The 21,453-nt window shown below is 65.2% G+C and overlaps 1 protein-coding gene across 6 annotated transcripts; it reads left to right on the top strand.

The window, feature by feature from the left end:
* Positions 1-1,502: 1,502 nt before the first annotated feature.
* On the top strand, positions 1,503-20,304 carry CEP131 (centrosomal protein 131). 6 transcript variants are annotated; one of them, XM_034640710.1, is made up of 29 exons: positions 1,503-1,752; positions 1,854-2,622; positions 3,564-3,654; positions 3,858-4,059; positions 4,771-4,874; positions 5,335-5,449; positions 5,771-5,898; positions 9,053-9,166; positions 9,758-9,910; positions 11,294-11,408; positions 11,838-11,951; positions 12,137-12,293; positions 12,716-12,810; positions 13,271-13,453; positions 13,803-13,979; positions 14,057-14,176; positions 14,356-14,481; positions 14,866-14,982; positions 16,106-16,208; positions 16,875-17,076; positions 17,320-17,386; positions 17,433-17,473; positions 17,554-17,671; positions 17,820-17,894; positions 18,685-18,827; positions 18,903-19,080; positions 19,153-19,349; positions 19,922-19,982; positions 20,070-20,144. In XM_034640710.1, the coding sequence occupies exons 3-29, from the start codon at positions 3,605-3,607 to the stop codon at positions 20,142-20,144; spliced, it is 3,330 nt and encodes a 1,109-aa protein (XP_034496601.1). In that variant the 5' UTR covers positions 1,503-1,752; positions 1,854-2,622; positions 3,564-3,604. The 6 variants fall into 6 exon arrangements, with proteins under 6 accessions (XP_034496601.1, XP_034496600.1, XP_034496599.1 ...); XM_034640709.1 differs by having other exon boundaries at positions 1,854-3,654; positions 20,070-20,304; XM_034640708.1 differs by having other exon boundaries at positions 1,503-1,732; positions 1,854-3,654.
* Positions 20,305-21,453: the final 1,149 nt, after the last annotated feature.

Here is a 21,453-nt window from a genome sequence, read left to right as displayed (position 1 = left end):
ACCATGATCATGGATTGGAAAACTTCATATTATTAAGATGTCGATTCTCCCCAAATTCATCTACAGATTTAACATAATTGTTATCGAGGGACGCCTGGGTGGCTTAGTGGGTTAAGCTACTGCCTTCGGCTCAGGTCATGATATTGGGGTCCTGGGATTGAGCCGCATGTGGGGCTTCCTGCTCAGCAGGGAGTCTGCTGTTCCCTCTGTGCGCTTGCTCTTTCTCTCTCTGACAAATAAATAAATACATAAAATCTTACAAATCAAAACATAATCCTCATCAACATTCCAGCTGGGTTTTTTTGGTAGATGGTAACAAGATGATACTAAATTTATAGGAAAAGTCAAAACAAATTGAATAGCCAAGGTAATTTTGGAAAAGAAGAACAAAGAGGACTCCCACTACCTGATTTGAAGATTTACTGTCAAGCAGCACTGACTGTGGTGTTGGTGAAAGTTCAGACACAGATCAACAGGCGGGTATAGACAGTTCAGAAATAGACCCATACAGGGGCGCCTGGGTGGCACAGTGGTTAAGCGTCTGCCTTCGGCTCAGGGCGTGATCCCGGCGTTACGGGATCGAGCCCCACATCAGGCTCCTCTGCTATGAGCCTGCTTCTTCCTCTCCCACTCCCCCTGCTTGTGTTCCCTCTCTTGCTAGCTGTCTCTATCTCTGTCAAATAAATAAATAAAATCTTAAAAAAAGAAAAGAAAAGAAAAAATAGACCCATACAAATATGGTCAATTGATTTTTCACAAAAGTGTGGAGATAATTCAATGGAGAGAGGAGAACCTTCTAACAGGTGGTACTGGGATAATTCGATATCCATGCACAACCCCCCCCCCCAAAAAAATCCCATACTTCACACCTCACACAAAATCTCAGTTGAACCATAGACCTAGATAGGAAACCACCGGATGGTCTTGAAAGATGAGGGGCAGTGGGCCTCGGGTGCAGGGTCGGTGACCAGGTCCTCGGACAGGGATGCCTGAGGAAGGGCACCAACGGGCTTCTGGGACCTGCAGGTGTCAGCCCTAAATGGAGCTTTGTCTGGAGGGGAGCGCAGCAAGACCTACGTGTCCAGACAGGCCTCAGACAGGAGGGAGCGTGGAATCCCGTGTGTAACCGGGGACCGCGTGGGAGTCCGCGGGACGGCGTCGGCGACCAGAGATTGTGGGGGCCCGGGGCCGCCTGGGTGTCGGCGCAGGCCGGCTGGGTCTCGGGGAACTCTGCCCAGAGCACCACGCCGCCCACCCCACGCCAGCTCCTTCTCCCTGAGGCTCTACGCCCAGGTCCCGCCCCACACTAGCCGAGGCCCCGCCTCCTCCGGCTGGTCCAATCGACGGCCCGCTGCACCTGGCGGGGTTGGGGCTCAGCCCTTCGCGGCTCCTCCCACGCCGCGACGTCCCGAAGGACAGCCCAGGGACCCAATGAGCTCTCCGGACGGCCGGAGCGGGCAGCATGCCGGCCAATCCGGAGGCGGCGCGGGCAGGAAAGGCGGGCCGCCCTGACGGACGGGGGAGGAGGTGCCAGGCTGGTTGCTGGTTGCTAGCTGCCGCCCCTCGCCCTACGGCCCGGCCGCTTCATTGTCACCTGGGCCTCGGAGCCAGCGCCGGGGCGCGAGGTCGCTCGCCCAAAGCCTGAGCCCCGGGCGTCCCACCTGGGAGGGCCTCGCACATCCCCCCGCCGGCCGGCCCCGCAGGCTCCGCGCCCCAGGCCTGGCTCGCGCAGGTGAGGGGGTTTCCGCGCAGGTGAGGGGCCCGGCCCGCGCAGGTGAGGAGGGCTCGCGCGGATGCGGGTGTGCGGGGCCCGCGCGGCTGAAGGCTTCCCCCACCCCTTCTCCCCCGTGCAGGAGCGGGCGGGGGTCTGCACGAGGGAGCGGAGTCCAGTCGGCGGTCTCGGTCCCACCACCTTGAGCCAAGTCCTTGGGGGACTGAGAGCTGCTCGGTGGAGAAGCTGCGGGGGTCCTGCGCCAGCCCGTGTTGAGGGGCCTGGGCAGAGGCTCGGGTGCTGGGACAGACATTTTTGTGTTCAAGGCGAGGTCTGGCCTGGAGGTTTCCAGGGAGAGGCTGTGTTTACCATCCCAGAGCCACGCGTGCTGCTGCTGCCCCAGCGGCTCAGCCGGCCAGCCTGAGTCCAGCCAGCCTGGGTCCCGCTGGGCGTGGCCAGTGCCCTGGGGAGAGGAGGGTGTTAAAATCACCCACACAACCGGAAATGCATGAGTGGGGACACCGGCCTGGTGAACGGCAGGGACCGTTCTGTGCTCCGCGCTAGAGCTCAGGGGCCCCCCACTATGTGCGTGTGGAGGAGGCCACGGCACTGACCTGCGGTGGTAATGGTGTGTGGTTGCTGGCCCACCACAGTCCTCCGTGGCAGGGAGGGCTGTGCTCTTTCCTCCGTGGTCATTCCTGGTGCTGCCGGTTTATGCACTTGTCCACTTCTATTGCTTGAGTGCCTGCCACGTGCCAGGGGCCGGGCTACGTGGTCCCTGTCCTCGTGGCGCTGATGTTCTTACAAGGAGTCAGGCAGTGCAGACCACTGGCCACACACCGACCTGTGTGGCCAGGTGAAGAAAAATAAAGCAGGAGGAGGGAGCAACGTGATGGGGGACCGGTGGCTCTGTGAGTGACATCCCAGGGGAAGAGGCCCCAGGCAGAGGGGCCGGCAGGTGCAGAGGCTTGCAATGGAAACAGACTGGCCCAGTTTGAGGAGCAGCAGGATGGCTGGTTTGGCTGAAGCAGAGTTAGGGGCAACGGTGGGGGGCAGTGAGGAGGTCACAGAGAGAGCAGGGTCAGATCTGAGGGGTGTTGAGTGTTTAGACTTTGTTCTCTGTGCCAGGGGGCCCTTGGAAGGTTTTGGGCAGGGACGCAGTGTGATCTGAGACCTGGTGGACAAAGCTCAGCTCTGGCTGCCGTGTGGGGAGGGGCCGGAGGAGGGGCTGCTGGGCTTGTCCAGGTTCTAGGAGAGGCTGTGGAGGGAAGGGGTGTGTGGGGAGAGGGCAGTTGCAGCAGGTGTGGTGGGGAAGGGGAAGATGTCAGCATGAGATCCAAGTCTTTGGCCTGAGCCAGTTACAGAACGTGACCCCTGGTGAGGGGGCAGCTAGAGGCGGACGTCTGTTTTGGTCTTTTGGGGGCTGAGGCGCCAGACGCTCGGCTGGTCCTGAGTCAGAAATTAGGGAATGGGTGGCGGCGGCAGGAACCTTCAGCCTCTGTTTGAAGCCTGGGCGCCAGACGTGGGCCCCCAGGTGAGAGGCTGGGTGGAGGGGAGGCCAGGGCTGAGCCTGGGGACCTTCTGCCTTGAGGGTTTGGGAAGAGGAAGGGACAGCCAGGGAGATGGAAGTGTGGCTGGTGCTGGGGGGTGCTGGAAGGAAGGGAGCAGCTGCCACAGACAGGGCGCTCGGGGGTGTCCCTGGGGGCCCTGAGGAAGCACAGGGGCTCTGCGGCCAGGGGAGTTGGTTATGGACCCTGGGTTGGGCAGCATGAATCAGACCAAGCCTGGGTTAGAACGCCTGTCATGGTGCGTCCTGCGTGCCATCCTCACAGCCACCTTGTCCAAACCTCAGGACAACTCCAGGAAGAGGCACTTTGTGACATCGTCTTACAGATGAAGGAGGGACGGCTCAGACAGCTGGAGAACCTGTCCTGGGGTGGGGGGTCAGTGCTGCCCCCGGCCACCCTTGGGCAGGGTCCCTCCAGAGAGTAGTCACCTCGGCCCGGAGTCCTGCTCTGACAGGGAACCCCACACACCCTGCAAGGATGTGGCTGGGTGGCGGCGGGCTCCCTGACCTGGCGGGAGGTGGTGCATGGGGAGGCCTGGCTCCTCAGAGGGCGTCCCACTGCATTTCTTGCCTGCTCAGGGCCTGCTCAGCCTCCATGAAGGGCTCCCGGGCCAGCAGCGGTCCCTCCGGCGCCCCCGAGGGCAGGTCAGAAGGTGTGGACCTGAGCCTGACGGGCCTCCCTCCACCTGTGTCCTGGCGCCCCAGCAGCGCTTCCACCGCCAAGCCCATCGCCCGCTCCCTCTCCGTGGTCACGGGCAGTGAGCCAAGGAGGAAGGCGCTGGTGAGTGCTGGGGCTGGGGGTGTGCGAGTGTCCCTGCACCACCCCCTCCTCCTGAAGAGTCACCCCACCCCTCCGCAGGCACCTCCTGTCTGTTGTCTTTGCCTGTGGCTGCCGCAGGCTCAGGAGGGACTCCTGCTCCATAGACCAGAGACCTAACTCACAAAGGGGTCAAGGCCAGGGTCGATTGAGGGTCGGCCGGCCTGAGGCAGAGCCTAAATCCTGCTGGCACTAATCTCCCGGTCCCTCTTGCTCCGCCAACGTTGGATTTATTTGCATCCTCAAGGAGCAGGGCAACCCGTGGGGGAGGAGATGAGCTCCCGGCGGCCTTGAGGACAGCCTGGCGGGCAGGCTGGCAGCAGGTGCCTGGCGGGAGTGAGCCAGCCATGCTGCTCGGGTACCAGATGACGTGAGGGGCAGGCCGGGCAGCCGTTGCCAAAGCCTCTGGGCCAGGCCCCACGCGTTTCCTCCCGGACCCTCACCAGCCAGGGACGAAGGGTTCCCGCGTTGTTCAAGGAAGATGGGGCTTTGAGAGGCCGAGGACCTGGCCCAGCCCAGTGGGCCCTGCCCAGGACCCCACGCTGTTCTTGTCCAAAGAACCAGGAGACCCCTCTCCTCGCCCTAAATCCATTCTCCGAGGGCTGGCGTGGCGTGGGTGAACTGGCAAGTGTCTGAAGTCTTCGCCTCGGGGTTGCTGATTTCTTCCTTTTACAGGAGGGGCCTGGAGGTTCCGGAGCCATCAACAACCTTCGCAGATCTAACAGCACCACGCAGGTCCACCAGCCGCCAGCCAGCCAGGCCTGGACCAGCCCCCTCAGGTAGCCCCCCCCGCCACGGGCCTCTCCTGCCTCTGTCAGCCCCTGTTCCAGCCTCACCAGGTTGGGCCCGGGCTGGGCACCAGGGCCTGATGTGAGCTGTCCGCAGGCCAGCACCTCAGCAGGGGGTGGGGGGACAGGCGGGATGGTTCTTGACCCATCTCCGTGAGTAGGGATGCGGACCCCCAGGCCAGCGTCCCCCCGCCTGCTTCTCTACCTCTGTCCCTGCTGCGCCCTTCGCATGGGTGTCAGGGTGGCCGCAGTTCAGGTGCGAGCATCTCCTTCAGGTGTGCTTGTCAGATTATAGCTAAGCAACAGCGCACCAGGCCGTGGGCTTGGAGACAGAATTACGCAGTGGTGACCTGGCCCCTCCTGTGCCTTCGGAAGACCTGCCTGTCTGCGCTCCTGGAGCTGGCCTCCCCAGACTAACTGTCCCTGCTTGGCATCCTCTCTCCTGACCCAGGCCGGCCGAGCGCCCCCACTCCCTGACCCTCATCGAGGGCAGCTCCGGTGGGAAAAAGCGGCTGGCTGGGCTGAGCAAAGCTGCCAGTGAGAAGGGAGCCACGTGGAATGTCCTGGTAAGCGCCAGCGGCTGAGTCTAAGTGTCCCTGTGACAGTGACGCCTGCTTCCTGGCTGAGTCTAAGTGTCCCTGTGACAGTGACGCCTGCTTCCTGCCTTGTGCTGGCTGTACCTGCGGGCGGGGCTGGTGTTGGGGAGGGAGTCGGTGTTAGCCGGCTTCGGTCACAGCCACAGCGTGACAAGTGGAGCAGGGGCACGGACGCTCCCAGCCCCTGGGCCATCCCGCCTGCGGGTGAGGCTGTGGGGACACGCCAGGGGCTTGGGGTCAGTGGCCTTTGGAGCACATCGTGGTCTGAGGTGGCTACTGTGTCACCGACAGGATGACCACCCCAGGGCCTTCACCTCGCCACCGGACTGCCAGAGTCCGAGCACCGTGGACGCACCGGTGGGCCCACGGAGGAGAGAGTGCACCGTCCCCCTGGCCCCCAGCTTCACTGCCAACAACAGGTGAGACCGCCTGTGGGTACTCTCCGTGGCCCCGGCCACCTGGAGCCCCTGCAGGGGGCGCTGTTTGTCTTATTCATGGCGGGACCTGTGTGCTCTGGAATAGGTGAATGCATGAATGAATGAATGAATGAGGGAACGAGGGGCTGGCTATCTCCACCCAAGGGCCCAGGGAAGGAGGCTGCAGGGAGGCATCTTGCACACAAGGCAGGGGCTCTTCTGGCCTGGGGGGCTCAGACGGGGCACACTCCCGCAGGCCCCCACCCGCCCTCTCCTCTGCAGGGCAACTTGCCTCCAGATGACCCGAGACGTCCGGCTTTGCCCCTGAAGAGGTCAGGCCTGGCGAGGCTCACGTGGGGCCGTGGGCCACTGTATAAGGCTCAGCAGAGGGAGGGGTAGACCGTGTTCCCTGCGGCCATACCTGCCCGCGGCATGCCAACATTGGGGCTGCGTGCAGGCCATGGTGGTCCCTGGTCAGCCGTGCCGCCCACGGCAGCACGGAACCAGGCACATGCAGAGCGATGCCCAATATGGTGGGGCGTGCAGAGGGCTGGGCAGGCTGCGGCCTCGGCTGATGGGGCTGCCGGCCAGGAGTTTTCGGGGTGGGCGGGCGGCCTGGAGAAGCCTTGGAGGAAAGCGGGCTTGGCACGCCCGCCCTGGGCTGTCAGGGGCACTGGTCCCCCTCGCTCTTGGCCTCGGGGGCGCCCCTGGGCAGAGGGACAAGGAGATACATTTGCCTTGGCGCAGAAAGAACTTCCCAATGCGGCAACCGTTTCCGGAAGGAACAGTCTTTGAGAGAGGTGCTCTGGACGCAAGAATTTAAATGAAAATATGCTTGTAATTTCTCTCAGTGACACCTGCACGCAGCTAAGACATGGAGCTGGACCACAGACCTAAGAGGGAAACTAGCAGACCCGCTGCCCCCCCCCCCCGGCGCCCCGCTCCCCAGAGGGAGCTGCTGCTTCTAGTGTTTTCTAGGAAGCATTTATCCAAGTTACACCAGTGTCGCTCATCGCTGACCGCCTTCCACGTGGAGGGTGGGGATGCCATGCAGGGACCAGCACAGCTCTGCCTGGTCCGAATTCTGATTTCCCATGGTTTTTTGCTGTGGGACTTGGGGCAGGTTACTTAACCTCCCTGGGCCCCAGGATCCTCATTTAGGCTAAGGGGTCATGCTTGTGTTTGCCCCACAGTCAGGAGGCTGCAGTGGGGAAGACGTGAGCCTCTTAGAGCAGTGCTGTGCTCAAGGAGGGCTATCAACATGTGGGACAGGCTGTTGTCTTTCCCAGAGTTAAAGAGGGTCTTTTTTCCCACATGGTTGTCTGTGTCCCTGTCCACGTTCCTCTGGATAAACCCCTTGGAGCCTGGCTTTTCCCACCTGGGCCGGATGGCTGCCCTCCCTGTGGGCCCCACGCTCGTGCCCACGGGCCACCCCCCGCCTTCGGTGTGGGCCCTCCGTTCCCCCGTCTTCCGGGAGCACAGCCTCCTGCAGACCCCCAGCGAGGATGACGAGGCGCACGTGTGCCTAAAAATGCCGTGACCCTCAGCTCGCAGAGCCCCAGGTCAGAAAACCTTCCTGACACCTGGAAGCCGTCACTCCGGCTCCACGGACAGCCGCCCGGGAGTCCTCTGCCGTGCCAATCCCCGGTCCTTTTCCAGGTCCTGCGTTCTCTTTAGAAGCACTTTGTGTCTCCCCCTCGCTTCCCCGCGTGGAATCTTGAGGTGCTGCCCTCTACCCTGGGTCTTCCCCACTCGCCTGCTGGCCTCGGGGGTCCCCCGTCCTGGACACTTGTGTTGCTCAGTCACGGCAGATGTCATCCTGCGGTTCCCTTGGTGGTTTTCTTCCCTTTCTTTGCTCCGCCCCCCTATGACTGCGTTGCTGGGCCGGCGGTCCTCCTGGATGGACTCTCGTCGGCCCCACCCCGTCGTGCCCTCTGCTTTCAGCTTTGGGACCCCAGGGGCCCTTGTACCCCTGTGCGGCAAGCCTGCTCTTCCTCCGTCCCTGCGTAGCTGAGCCGCGTGGCCCTTGGTCCCACAAGCTCTTCCTGTTCCTGAGGGCGGTTCTCACGCCATCTCGTCAGCCACGTGGGCAATATTGAAATTGGCAAACCCTGCAAATAAGAGCTTTTCCCACAGAGAACAGGCTGTTAAACATGTGTTGGCACAGCCTGGTCGCCAGGATGGGTTCTCGGAGACACCCTGTCCTCTGCTGAGCCTCGTCTCCGCCCGCCCTGTTTGTCGGCTCTTCGCATGTGCGTCTGTCCTCGGGTGTCTGGAATACGGGCTCCGCCAGCGCGCAGAGCCGTGTGGTGGCTCACATCGGGGCGACCGGGCAGGGGCCAGGCTGCTGTCCTGGGGGTCCGCGCCTGCCAGCATCTGGGGCTCTTCTCTGGGCTGCTCAGTCTGTCCGGGGAGGGATTCTCTGGTCTCCTGACTTGAGGTTTGATTCCTGCCCGCCACTGCCGTGCGCCCCGTGGGCGAGGGGACGTGGGCGTCCTGCTCGGCACACACTTCGCGGGCAGAGCCAGCCTCCCGTCTGGAGCGCATGGATGGGCTTGGTGCCAGGGTTCCGACGGGGGGAAGGGATCTGGGGTACACCATTGCTTTAGAAGAGCCAGGCGTCTGCGTCCTGCACCTCCGTGGGGCTCTAGGAGGCATAGCAGCCACTCCCGCGATCCCATGGCCCCGCGGCCCTGGGCGTCTCCTCCCTCCCTCCCCGTGTCACTTACCACTGGCCCTTCTGTTTCTCATCCTGTAAAACGCTGTGGTCATGTGTTCGTGGCTGTCTCCTCCACATTCCCCTTGTCCTTGTGTGTCTATACCGTGTGTGTGCCTTCCGGTGGGTTTGAGAGGGGCAGAGAGAGGACTGTGTCTCTCGTCCTGTTTCACCGGCACAGAAAGGCCCGTCCTCCGTGGACTGACGGTCTGTGACCGGCCTCTCCCCAGCAGGCGTGTCTGCTGTCCGGGGCCTGGGTTTTCACAGCCTGCCCAGTGGAACGCCAGGAGTGGAGCTCTCCCGGGTCCCAAGAAGCCCCCACTGTCAGTATGGTGGCCGTGGAGGGGCCCCCAGGGACACTTGGATGATGCCATGGTGAGCCCACATTGGGGGTCCGTGTGGCCTCCCAGAGCCTGATGCCGCTCCCATCTCTTCTGGCAGGAGCAACAAGGGCGCCGTGGGGAACTGCGTCACCGGCATGGTGCACAACCACTACGCCCCCTCAGGGAAGGTGCCGCCCCCCAAGAGCTCCAACCACACAGCTCCCTCCCTCAAGTAAGGCCTGGCTCTGGGCTGGGGCGGGTGTGGGAGCTGGTGTGCCAGGAACAGCCCGCGCCGGGGCCCCGTGAGGTCTGGTGCTGCGCCCGCGAGGGGCACTGGGGAGACCACGTTCAGACCAGACCTGGGCGGGCAGTTGGGCCGGCCTGGGGCACACCCCCAGCGTGCGGTCCCGCTGAGGAGGCCGCAGCCCCTCCTGGAGTCCCCAGCCCCCTGGCTGAGTCCGGAGCGGCCCCGCACGTGTGCCGGCATGCTCCCTGCACAGTGCGCTCGGAGTCGGGGAGTGCCCGTGACCACCGTCTGGCTCCGGGATCCTGCGACTCTTGAGACCTCTTTGCTTTTTTGAATGGAAAGAGCCCGTTAACCCTGGGTGCCACCAAAGGGGCCCTATGGGGAGATCGACCAGCATTCGGGACCGGGGAGCAGGCGGTGCCCCCTCCTCATGTCCTGTGGGTGCCTCCTTCCATCCCCAAGGCCCCCTGAGATGAAGCCAGGGTCACCCCCTCTGCTCTCAGGCAGAGCCAACTGCCCGGGCTGTGAGGGGGCCTGGATGGGCCGCCGCGACCCTTTTCTGCCCTTTCCCGTTAGCAATATCCTCAAGGCGGCCACCGGTGAGGGGGAGAGCAGCTCCGCGAAGCCGCACAAGAACTTGGCCAGCAGCAACCACGTGGCCCAGAGCAACGCCGGGGGCGCCCCAGGCCCGCTCAGACGGAAGGAGGTGACAGAGGAGGAGGCCGAGAGGTAACCAGGGCTGGGGGCCGGGAGGGGGCCTGAAGCTCCCATGATAGGAATTGCCCCTTGAATAATTGTTTTCAAACATGGATGCTGACGAGCGCACGTGTCACGTGGGCCCGTTTGTACTAAATGTGAAAAAGAGGGATGCTGATGGGGTGGGGGGTCCTTTCCGGGATGATGGAAATGTTCTAAATGTTCTAAACCTGGGTCACGCTGGCGGTCATACATGTCTGTCAGTTTATGCAAAATTATCGAACTGCATACTTAAGATGGATAAATTTTACGGCATGTCAATTATAACTCACTAAAGCTCTTAATCCAAAAAGTATTAAGTGGAAGGGAGATAAAAAAACAAAAAACCGGGGCGCCTGGATGGCACAGCGGTTAGGTGTCTGCCTTCGGCTCAGGGCGTGATCCCGGCGTTATGGGATCAAGCCCCACATCGGGCTCCTCCGCAGTGAGCCTGCTTCTTCCTCTCCCACTCCCCCTACTTGTGTTCCCTCTCTCGCTGGCTGTCTCTCTCTGTCAAATAAATAAATAAAATCTTTAAAAAAAAAAAAACCCGCCTTAGGGCCCCTTCCGAGGCGGCCCCCTGTCCACAGCGTTGCTCCTGGTGGGAAGCTGCGGGCGATCCGAGGGTGGACTTCTCAGAGCCTCCACTGGCGGGCAGTCACTGCCACTGTCCCGCAGGCTCCCGGGGAGCAGGCCTGGCGGGGGAGCCGGGTGAGGCCGGGAGCCCACCGCTCCAGGCACCCCGCCCAGCCGTGCGTCAGCTGCACGGGCCCCTCTGTGCGCCTGTCCCGGGGCCAGCGACCATCTGTGACCAGGATGTTCCGTGAGGGCCTTTAAATGGTCCCGAGAGCTGAGAGGAAGACTTGGTAGTTTACGCAGCTTTACTGACCCGAATCTGCAAAGTGAGACGCACCGTATAGAGAGACGGGTGGTTGGGGAGTTGGGGTGGCTGCGCCCACCTGTGTTGTCTCAGATGCAGCCACCAAGACGCAGAACGTCTGTTACCCCCGCCCCCAGGCCTTTTATCCACCTTCTCCAGGCCCAACCTTGGCCACGCCCAGCTGTCCCCTTAGGGCTTTGCATCTTCTAGAACGCTCTGCGGCTGGAGCGCGTGGCCTGGGGCGTGGCTCTCTGTCCAGGACTAGCATCCACCGTCAGGGCTGCAGTGTCACCCACAGCCAAGCCGCGGGCATTTGGGTCATTTCCGTGACGGTGATGAGCGTCGGCGGAGGGGCGTTTTTGTTTCTGCGGGAATGTGTTGGCTTCTCCTCCACCCTGGGCGTTCCGGGGGACGCAGCGGGGAGAGGCCGTCGCTCAGCGCCTGGTTCCACGGGGGCCCGGCCTCTGTCTGAGCGCTGCCCCCCGCCCACCCCGCAGGTTTATCCACCAGGTGAACCAGGCTGCTGTTACCATCCAGCGATGGTACCGCCGGCAGGTGCAGCGCCAAGCCAGAGCCGCCCGCCTAGAGCCCCTGCTAACATCCAAGCAAGAGGTCAGTGAGGTCAGCGTGGCGTGTGAGCCATGCCCTGAGGACGCAGGCCAGAATCCCAGGGCTCCCAGCCGCATACAGTTTGTTTCTGGGACCGATGGGATTGCAACCTGGGATTGCTCCGCGGGTCCACGTGCTGTCTGGGGGCCCCGTGTCCTTCCTGCCCTGAGTCAGGGCCTGGGCGTCAGGACATGCCTGCCAGCGGCCCCTGGGCTGAGCAGTCCGAGCGGGTCTCTGGCTGCAGGGTCCCTGCTCCAGGACGCAGAGCTGTCTCCCCCACCTAGGGGAGCCGCTGGCTGCCTGGAGGGAGACTTGTCTTCTCTGGGCAGAGAAGTGGCATGTCAGGGGGCCCTGGGATCCCATGGAAACCCAGGCCTGGATCGGGCAACTCCATGTTCCCATTCAAAGCAGCTATGGCTTTGGCTTCCACAGGAACAGCGGCGGCAGCTGGGAGAGGGGCTCCTGGGCCTGCACCAGCAGAAGGAGGCGGCCAGGAGGAGGGTCCGGGAGGAGAAGGCACGCCAGGCCAGGCGAGCGGCCATTCAGGTGCCCGGGGTGACCAAGGCAGCAAACGCTTGCTGGGTCCACCCCCTGTGCCCCTGGGGGACCCCTGCCTGCTGCCTTCCCCGAGCCCTCCTTCTCCAAGCCCCTGGACGTTGGGCCTCAGGGCAGCTGGGCACGGGGAGGACGGGGGGCCTGGCCAGGCTGCTCAGAGGTGCTCCTCACGGCAGGAGCTGCAGCAGAAGCGAGCCCAGAAGGCAGGTGGCCCTGAGTTTGGGCTGCTGAAGGAGGCCCGGGAGACGGAGAAGCCCCGGCCGGCCCAGGAGCCACCCCCGAGGCCGGGGGACACCACTCACGCCCAGCAGACCCACAAGGCCAACAATGCCGGTGAACCCCCTGCCCCAGCTCTGCGGACCCTCAAGGATATCACCCAGCCCAACCCCGGCACAGACACCCCTGCCCCCTCCCCCGGGGAGTGCTGTGGCCTCTGCTGATGCCCCCGGCCCCTGGAGCCCCTGCTCCACTGTGCAGCAGACCCTTAGGCCCTGCCCTTCTGCTCCTGCCCCTCTTCTTCCAGAGCTAGACACAGGGAGGCCAGGAGTTCTGGGGTCGCAGTGGTTCCCCCGACTCTTCATCTCAGAAGGTCGGGGCTCCCGAAAGTTCCCTGTGTTCCCTGAGGTCTGCCATGGCACCTGCTGTCACATGCTCCACTTCCCCTGTGTGTGGTCTCTTCCCAAGGGCTCCCCCAGATTGGCTGCCCCCAGCCGGGGTGATGCCCGGGGGCTCCAATGCTGTGCTGTGTTGTGCAGGGGCTGGCTTCCGAACCACAGGCCCAGAGGACCCCCACCAGTCTGCCTCCAACTCCTCCCCTGAGCTCCGGCAGTTTCCAGACGACAAGCCTCAGGTGTCCGTACAGTTCCTCCTATCCGCCCTCCCTGCCTTCAGCTTCAGGGCTCATCCATGCCTGGGTGACCCAAGCTTGCCCCTCTGTGGCCGTGGGGTCACTCGTGCCAGGAAAGGCTGCCCAGAATGGGTCCCATTGCTCCAGTGTGGGGACGGGGTCTTGTGGGTTGCTCTGGAATCCCGTTGGGTTTTCACAGCGGCTCTGGGGTGGGGCTCTGTGTGCCTACAGAGGGAGCAGAAAGCTCAGAGGTTGGGGTGAGGAGGCCAGGCCCAGGTGCGTCCCACCCAGCCACCCTGGAGTTCGGTTGGGGCGAGCCTGGTCCACATGGTTACGTGGGCACGAGCCTGTGCCGAGGAGGCCTCTCCTCTCCTGGCCCCCCATCTCCCCCCAGCCTCCCCCCACGGCCCTCCGGGGGTCTCTGATGGCCTCAGTGGCTCTTTCTCCTCTGTGTCCACTGCAGGACGCCAACTCCCAGGATGTGGCCAGTGAGGATGTGGAGGTGGTGGGCCCCGCCGGGGCCAGGGCCAAGCCTAGGGCGACCCTGGATGAGCTGCTCCACACGCTCAGGCTGCTGGAGGAGGAGCCGGAGCCGCTGCCCTGCCCCAGGGCCTACCACAAGGACAAATACTCCTGGACTGATGAGGTGACCGTGGGCTGTGTCCGCGCAGGTCACGGGGGCACCTGCCTGCTTCTGTCGGGACCCGGATGAGGGCCCAATGGGGCTTTGTGGGATCCCCCACTCATTCGAGGGCTCGCTGAGATTTAAGACGCTCAGAATAACCCTGGGGTGGGGAGTGGGTGCCGCCTATCTGCCCGTGGTGCCCCTGAGAGGCCCCCCCCAGACTAGGTCCCCCCCACCTTCCCCAGCGGCCCCTGCACTCGCTCCGCCCCCTCCTCCCCTGCCCTGGGGGTCCCTGAGTGGCTTCTGGAGGCCCAGCCCAGCATCCTCGGCCACCCCAACAGCCCCTGCTGCTGTGCCCCCTCCCCTGTAGGAGGACGATGCCAGCTCCCTGACAGCCGACAACCTGGAGAAATTTGGGAAGCTCAGCACGTGCGCCGGTCCCCCCGAAGACGGAACTCTGTTGTCCGAGGCTAAGCTGCAGGGTATCATGAGCTTTCTGCACGAGATGGAGACGTCAGGGCAGGACCGGCCGGCCTCAGCCCCCCAGGTGCGCAGCGGACGCAGGGAGGGACGGCAGGTTCTCACCAGGTGACCGGGCCTGCCTGACGCACGCTGCCTTTCCAGGGGCTGGTGCCGGAGGAGGGGCGCCTGGAGCCCGTGTCCACGGTGAGCGCGTCTGTGCTGCGGCTGAAGCTGGAGGTGGAGGAGAAGAAGCAGGCGGTGGGGCTGCTGCAGAGAGCTCTGGTAACGCCCCGCCACCCCCGCCCGGCAGAGCCTCACACACCGCAGGGGGGCCGTGACCACTCGGGCCCTGCTCCCCAGCCTGGGTGTGTGTGTTCTGCCAGCGCTGCTCCCTGCGAGAGCCTCGCCCCCGTCTCCTCCTGGCGCTCTCTGCCCAGTCACTCCCCCGGCGCCCCTTACAGGTGCAGCAGCGGGACCTGACCGTCCGGCGGGTCAAGGAGACGGAGAAGGAGCTGGGCCGGCAGCTGAGGCAGCAGAGGGACCACTACGAGGCCACTATCCAGCGGCACCTGTCCTTCATCGACCAGGTAACACCGCCTGGGCAGTGGGGCTCCAGGGGAGAGGGGTCAGGACTGCTGGGTCCGCCGGGTTATCGGGTGCCAGCCTGGCTCGGGCCTCGAGGACACTTCCAGACCCATGGGCCTTCCGCACCGGGCCTCCTCCCTTCTGTGGAAATGGGCAGCATCCTCCCCGTGGGAACTGCTGGACGGGCTCGTCCAGGGCATCCCTGGGTGCTGCCCCCCGCAGCCGTGACCCACCCCCACCCCACGGCTGTGTCCCCCAGCCACGGCCCCGTCCACAGGCGTACCTGCCCTCCTGGCCAGGGGTCCCCCGCAAGCTCCTGGTAGTCGGTGGTCCCTGGGGCGGGGTCCCCTCAGGGCAGCAGCTGTAGCCCCAGCCCTTGATTGCAGCTGATTGAGGACAAGAAGGCCCTGGCCGAGAGGTGTGAGGCTGTGGTTGCAGAGCTGAAGCAGGGGGACCAGAGGCGCAAGGACAGGGAGGCCCAGGTGCAGGAGCAGCACGAGCTGGTGAGCCCCTCGGGCTGGTGGCCGTGGCCGGAGTGGCCGGCTCTCCACCACTGTCCCTGCAGCCTGCCTCCAGCCCCGCTGTGCTCTGAGCCCCTGTGGGAGGGGGGTCCCTGCCTGGCCGCCCCAGAACAGGGCAGCCTTTGAGCATGAGAGTGTCGGGGGCTTGTGAACGAGACCACAGGGCCCAGCATGCAGCCCCGGAGCCAGGAGCGCACACGGCGGAGCCTCGGGCCTGAGCCCCGCGCCCAGGGTGCCAGCCAGCGGGCCAGGTGGGGGTGGGGGTGCCGCCCCGGCACCAGTCTCGGTCCTCTCCTGCCACTGGCGTTGCTTCACCCTGGGCCGCTGGGTGCCAGACCCTGGGGCAGGGGCCGAGGGATTCACAGGACCCTCCCGTGTCCCATACGAGGAGGGAGGGCCGGGAGGGGCCGCTGCCTGCCCACCCGCAGTGCTGGCCGTGTGGGAACCTGAGCTGCCCCAGCTCTGGGACCCTGGGCAGAGGGACCGCACACGTGTTCCCTGGTTTTGTCGGCCGAGGACCGGACCCAGCCTCATCCAGCTTTGCTGGCAGCCGCCGTTCAAAGGCTGCTTCCCCCCAGCCGCACCTCCCACAGTGTGGGTGCTGGTGGTCCCTAGGCCCCGGGCTGACTCTGGGAGGGCGGTGGCACCAGCATTTGTCTTTAAAGATGTGTTTATTAGAGAGAGCATGTGCGTGCACAAGTGGGAGAGGCAGAGGCTGAGGGAGACTCTCAAGCGGACTCCCCGCCAAGTGGGGATCCACACTCGGGGCTCCGTCCCACGACCCTGAGATCATGCCCTGAGCCGAAACCAAGAGCCAGATGCTTCACTGACCGCGCCCCCCAGATGCCCCGGCATCAGCATTTTTAAAGTCCCCCAGCCACTGCAGGGGACAGCCAGGGTTGGGACTTGGGTACCCCAGTGGGGCCTCTGCAGCCCGATTACTTCCCCTCACCGCAGGCCTCCAGACTGGACCCTGCCTCCACGTCTGGGGAGGGCAGAATAGGATCACTGGCGTGGGCAGGGGAGGGGTGGCCGAGGGCGGGGGTCTCTCTGCATCTTCCCCTTCCTCACAGCTGCTCTGTGGACTCTGTTTCCTCTCTGGCAGGAGATTAAGAAACTCAAAGAACTAATGAGTGCCACTGAGAAAGTCCGCAGGGAGAAGTGGATCAATGAGAAAACCCGAAAAATCAAGGAGATTACCGTCCGAGGTGGGGACCGGCCGCCCCCGGGAGCTGGTCAGAGGCTGACAGGCCACACGGCCCAGAGGCAGCCATGGGGTGTCTTTGAGCAAGGACAGCAGTGTCAGTCATAGTCATGGTAGCCCTCAGGGGATGTCCAGCCGGCTTGGCAGCAGGGAGGGGGCCGGCCACAGGCCCAGGACCCAGGACAAAGGGCAGGTCCAAGAGGATGGGCCTTGTCTTCCTCTGTCCCCTGACCTCTTCCACCACCCAGGGGAGCGCACCGGGTGGGAGCATGGGGGGTGCCCCGGGTTCCCTGACGCCTGGGACTGTCACTGCACCCTGCTTAGAGAGTGGGTCTGAGGGCTGACGGAGCTCCCCAGCTGTGGCCGCTAATGCCTGGCCCCGCCCTCCTGCCCCAGACACCCTCTTCCCTGGTGATCCCTCCTCCAGGGGGCCCTGCACCAGGGGGAGCCCCACGGCAGAGAGGGATGGTGGGCCCAGGGGGACTCAGTTGTGCTTTGGGCTGGAGCCTCTGGGGTGGCCGGGGTGGGGGATCCCCTGGTGGGACTGCGGCCCTGGTGTCACAGTGGGGGAGAACTGGGAGTCCCCTGCAGCACCGGGGCAAGGGTCAGGGGTCCCTGGCCGCCCAGGGGCCGAGGGGCAGGCCCCTGCAGTGCGGTGCCCTCCCTCCAGGCCTGGAGCCCGAGGTCCAGAAGCTGATCGCCAAGCACAAGCAGGAGGTGAAGAAGCTCAAGTGTCTGCACGAGGCAGAGCTGCTGCAGGCGGACACGCGGGCGGCCCAGCGCTTCGGGCGCCAGCTGGAGCAGCTGCGGGAGCACCTGGAGCGGGAGAAGGAGGCGCTGGGCCAGCAGGAGCGGGAGCGCGCCCAGCAGCGGTGCGTGTCCCCAGCCGAGGCCCGAGCAGAGCTGGGATGTGCCCGGACCCCGCGGGAGGGGACCGCGGACGCGGCCGGCACAGAGGCTGGTGCCAGGGCAGGAAACCCAGGGGCCGGGACGCGCAGCTGACCGCGGCCTCCCCACGAGCCCCGTGAGGCTGCAGCTCGCGCGGGGCGCTGCCGGGCAATACAGGGGTGGGCAGGCGCCAGGGCGGAGCCCGCACCGAGCCTCTGCTCCCGCAGCTTCGAGCAGCACGTGCAGCAGGAGCAGCGGGCCCTGCAGCAGCAGCGGCGGCGGCTCTACGGCGAGGTGGCCGAGGAGAAGGAGCGGCTGGGGCCGCCGGGAGGCCNCCGAGGTGGCCGAGGAGAAGGAGCGGCTGGGCCAGCAGGCAGCCAGGTGCCACCGGGAGGGGGGCGTAGCCGCCGCCTGCCGTCCCGCGCTGCCCACGCACGTGCTGACGTCTCGCCTGCCCACAGGCAGCGGGCGGAGCTGGAGGAGCTGCGGCAGCAGCTGGAGGAGAGCAGCGCGGCCGAGGGCCGGGCTCTCAGGGCTGAGTTTGAGAAGGGGAGAGAGGAACAGGAGCGGCGGCACCAGGTGGGCGTGCCTCCGTCCCCGCCCCTCCCGGCGCCTGCGCTGTGGGGAGCGCCCGTTCTGGGGGTGGCAGCTCCCCTGCAGACCCTCCACCTGGGACGTGCAGGGGGAGGGGTCGTGGCCTGCTCTCACGGTGCTGCCCGCCCCCCAGATGGAGATGAAGGCCCTGAAGGAGCAGCTGGAGGCAGAACGACAGATGTGGGAGGCCAACTGCGCCAAGAAGGAGGTGCGGTGTGGGAAGCAGCCTCCTCCCTCCTGCCCAGCACCCCAGGCCTTGAAACAGGCCACGTGTGGGTTCCCCTTCCATGGCCTCCCTGTGGGCACGGTCCTGCGCTCCACGGTGTGTCTGCTCGGGGCCTGGTGGTTGTGTTCTTGCCTGCGCTCTAGGCCCTTTGCAGAGGGGGGCTCTGGGAGAGTCGGCGGCGTTCCTCAGCTTCCCTTCACCCGGGGGGCTGCCCTCACAATGAGCTGACTCTCAGCCTGCATGGGGAATACCTAGGAGGAGGCTCCCTCATCTTCCGGTGCCTTCCACACGAAGCACCAGTCCACACTGCCAGGCATCTCTGGAAAGAGGTCGTGGTGGACAGGTGCACAGGGCCACACGTGAGGCCAGGGCCCATTGGCCTGGTCACGGAGCCTCAGCAGTGGCCAAGCAGCCTCCCTGTCTGCCCCGGAACTGTGCACGGGGGTCGCTGTATTTGTGAGATATGTTTGCACATGCAGGGCGGCGGGGTCAAAGGGTGTGTTGTGAAGCCTGATGGGAGTTTCCAGATTGCCTTCCGAGAGCCTGCCCCATTTGGGCCCTCACCCACCCCGGGCTTGGAGATGTCCAGCTCTGCCCTGAGACCCAGGACAGCAGCCCGAGGCGGTGCTTTTGGTGCTCGCGCTCTGTCCCACCCTGGGTCCTGACCAAAGGGCTGACGGGGCCCAGGGCAGGGCCTGGTCCTGCCACCCGGTGTCCTGCGGCCGACCCTGCACCAGTCCCACTGAGCCCCGTGCACCCCCCCCCCCCCCAGGAAGCATGGCTGCTGAACCGGGAACGGGAGCTGAGGGAAGAAGTCCGGAGGGGCCGGGATAAGGAGATCGAGCTGGTCATCCACCGGCTGGAGGCCGACATGACGCGCGCCAGGGAGGAGAGCGAGAGGGCCGCGGAGAGCCGGTGAGGCCTTCTCCCACCGGTGCCTGGCACAGCCCCGAGTCCCCGGAGCCCCCTGACCCTGCCCCTGTCCGCCAGCGTCCAGCGCATCCGGGACAAGTACGACACGGAGCTCTCGGAGCTGGAGCAGTCGGAGCGGACGCTGCAGCAGCGGTGCGCCGAGCTGAAGGGGCACCTCGGGGAGGCGGAGGGGGAGAGCGTGCGTCTGCAGGGCCTGGTGCGGCAGAAGGAGAAGGAGCTGGCCCACCTGACAGCGGTGAGCAGGGTGGGAGGGGCGGTCGGCTGCCCCAGCCCCCCCCCCACTCACTCGCACCCCGTGCCGGCGCAGGTGAACGAGCAGCTGGTCAGCGAGAGGAGCGGCCTGGCCGAGGTGCTCCGCCAGGAGTTCGCTGACCGGCTCGCAGCCTCCGACGAGGAGACCCGGCAGGTCAGGGCTGAGCTGGCCGAGCTGCGGGCCCGCCAGCGGCTGGAGCTGGAGCGGCTCACGCGGGAGAAGCAGGCGGACCTGGAGGAGGTGCACGGAAGGTGGGCCGGGGCCGGAGCCGGAGCCTGGGGGGAGGTGGGGGGGATGCTTGATCTGAGAAAGGGAAGGGGCTGTGGTCGGCCTCACAGCGCATGCAGAGCCGGGCCATCAGCCGCCGCTGGGGCTCCGTGCGGCGCGTGGCCCTGGGGCCTGGCTGGCTAGCACCAGGCATCCCAGCAGGACCGGCCGGCTCCCCGGCTCCCTGGCCTGGGTGAAACGGGAGGAATCGGAGCCCCGAGGGGTCAGTAGTGGGCAGCTCCCCCAGCCCCACGGGACCCCTTAGTTCTTCCAGAGAGGTGGACATGGGCTGGGAGCTTTCTTTTCTCAGCCGGCAGCCCTCCCAGCACGAGTCAGGATCCCCACCCTGGGCTCTGACTCACCGAGGCTGGTCCTGTGGGCCGTGGCCGCGGGGGTCACAGCTCGGCACCAACTCCCCCAGACAGCCCCGTGCCCGCGGTCAGCAGGGCTGGGATGGGGTGGGCAGCCCGGCTGCCCTGCCGCACTCGGCCACATGCCGGCCATGGGGTGTGGGGGGCGCTGCCCTGAAGCCCACCACGTGTCCCCCCCCCCCCAGGGTGAAGCTGGCTCTGGCAAAGAAGGAGGAGGCCGTGCGCAGCCTCCGGAAACAGCATGAGGTGGGTCCCTGAGGCCGGGCCTTCCCTGGGGCCGGGGGCGGGGGTGGGATGACCCGGGCCTGACCGCAGGTGGACGGCACGTTGCAGGCCGCAGTGAAGCGGGCCGACCACCTGGAAGAGCTCTTGGAGCAGCGCAGGTGGCCATTGCCGAGTGCCAAGTGACCGCTGCTGCCCATGGCCCAGATGGGGTCAGCAGCAGCCGGGCCGAGGGCGCCTGGTAGCAAGGTCGACCCCAGCCCGGCCCCACCGCCCCCTTCCATCCCTCTGCCCTGGGCTCCGTCATCCTGACGTTAGAGTGCCATGGCTGCGTTTCAACAGTAAAGAGGTGTTTTTAATACTTTGTGTGACCCCTGCCTCGTCTCTCTCCTGGGCCAGGGTCCGGGGTGGCGGGGGCTGGAGGCCAGGCATGGGGTGTCTCAGCCTGACAGCCTGTGCTCTGTGCCTGCTGCGGGCCCTGGGGTTGGGTCGCGGTCCCCCAGCAGAGAGCATGGCTCCCTGGCTAGCTCGCCACACCCCCACAAGGGGCTCGGGGGCTCTTCCCATCCTCTCCAGGTGCTCTGGCTGCTGTCGTGCTCCCCTGATGGCTGGAGACAATGTAGTGCTCCCAGGAGACCCTCGTTTTCCTTCCCCCACTTGAGGACTCCCCCCCCAGAAGTGTGACAGGCAGGAGCCCCCGAGGAGTGGGCACTGGACAGGCCCTGCCCATGAGGAGCGTGGAGGCTCACCCAAGCTGAAGGGGCTCCTTCTCGAGGATGCGCCTCCCCTCTGCAGGTGCTCTGTCCTGGCTGCTGGGGGAGCCCATGCTGGCCAGGGAGGCCCTGCGGCTCACGGGGGGTGTCTCACTGCATCTCCCTGGGGGAGGCCAAGCCCCTCAGATGCACGAGGGCTGAGGCTTGCTGGGCGCTCACCTGTGTGGCCTTCCCCTGTCACTGCTGTCTCCTGCCTTGGCGTGTGTCCAGCTTCTGTGTCTTTACCTGCACAAGGGTGTCTTTTCCTTCTTTAGTGCCCGAGCTAGATGCAGCAGGGAGACACGCCGGGTCCCTCTGGCCTGACAGCTCCCCGGGGCAGGAGCCCTGGTCTGGCCCCCCAGGCAGCGTGCATGAGCCCTGTGCTTGTCCCCTCCTCACAGGGCTGTCTCGTCCTGTTAGATGCCTGGGTGGGGAGAAGGTCTTGTGGTCGTCCATCGATGTGTGCCTGGGGCGCCCAGTTCTGGGGCTTGAGGTGAGGAGGGTGGCTCTTGTCTCCACAGAGCTCCCGGGCCCGCTTCCTCCCCGCAGGACCACTGTTGCCCTGGAGCTCACCCTCTCTGCCCTCTGTTCGAAGATCCAGGCTAGCCTTTGGGTACCTTCGTCTCAAGTCCCGAGAAGGGCGGGTGGCTGGCCCCTGGGCGTGGGGCTCCTTGAGGGGAGGGGCAGCGGGCACCAGCTCAAACTCCTCCCTGGGCTGCGGCTGCACCAGAAGGAGCTGGAGG

Source organism: Ailuropoda melanoleuca, chromosome 13, assembly GCF_002007445.2.
Source record: "Ailuropoda melanoleuca isolate Jingjing chromosome 13, ASM200744v2, whole genome shotgun sequence".
NCBI lineage: Eukaryota > Metazoa > Chordata > Mammalia > Carnivora > Ursidae > Ailuropoda > Ailuropoda melanoleuca.
Note: the sequence above shows the minus strand (reverse complement) of the source record. Positions and strands in the feature narration are given on the sequence as shown.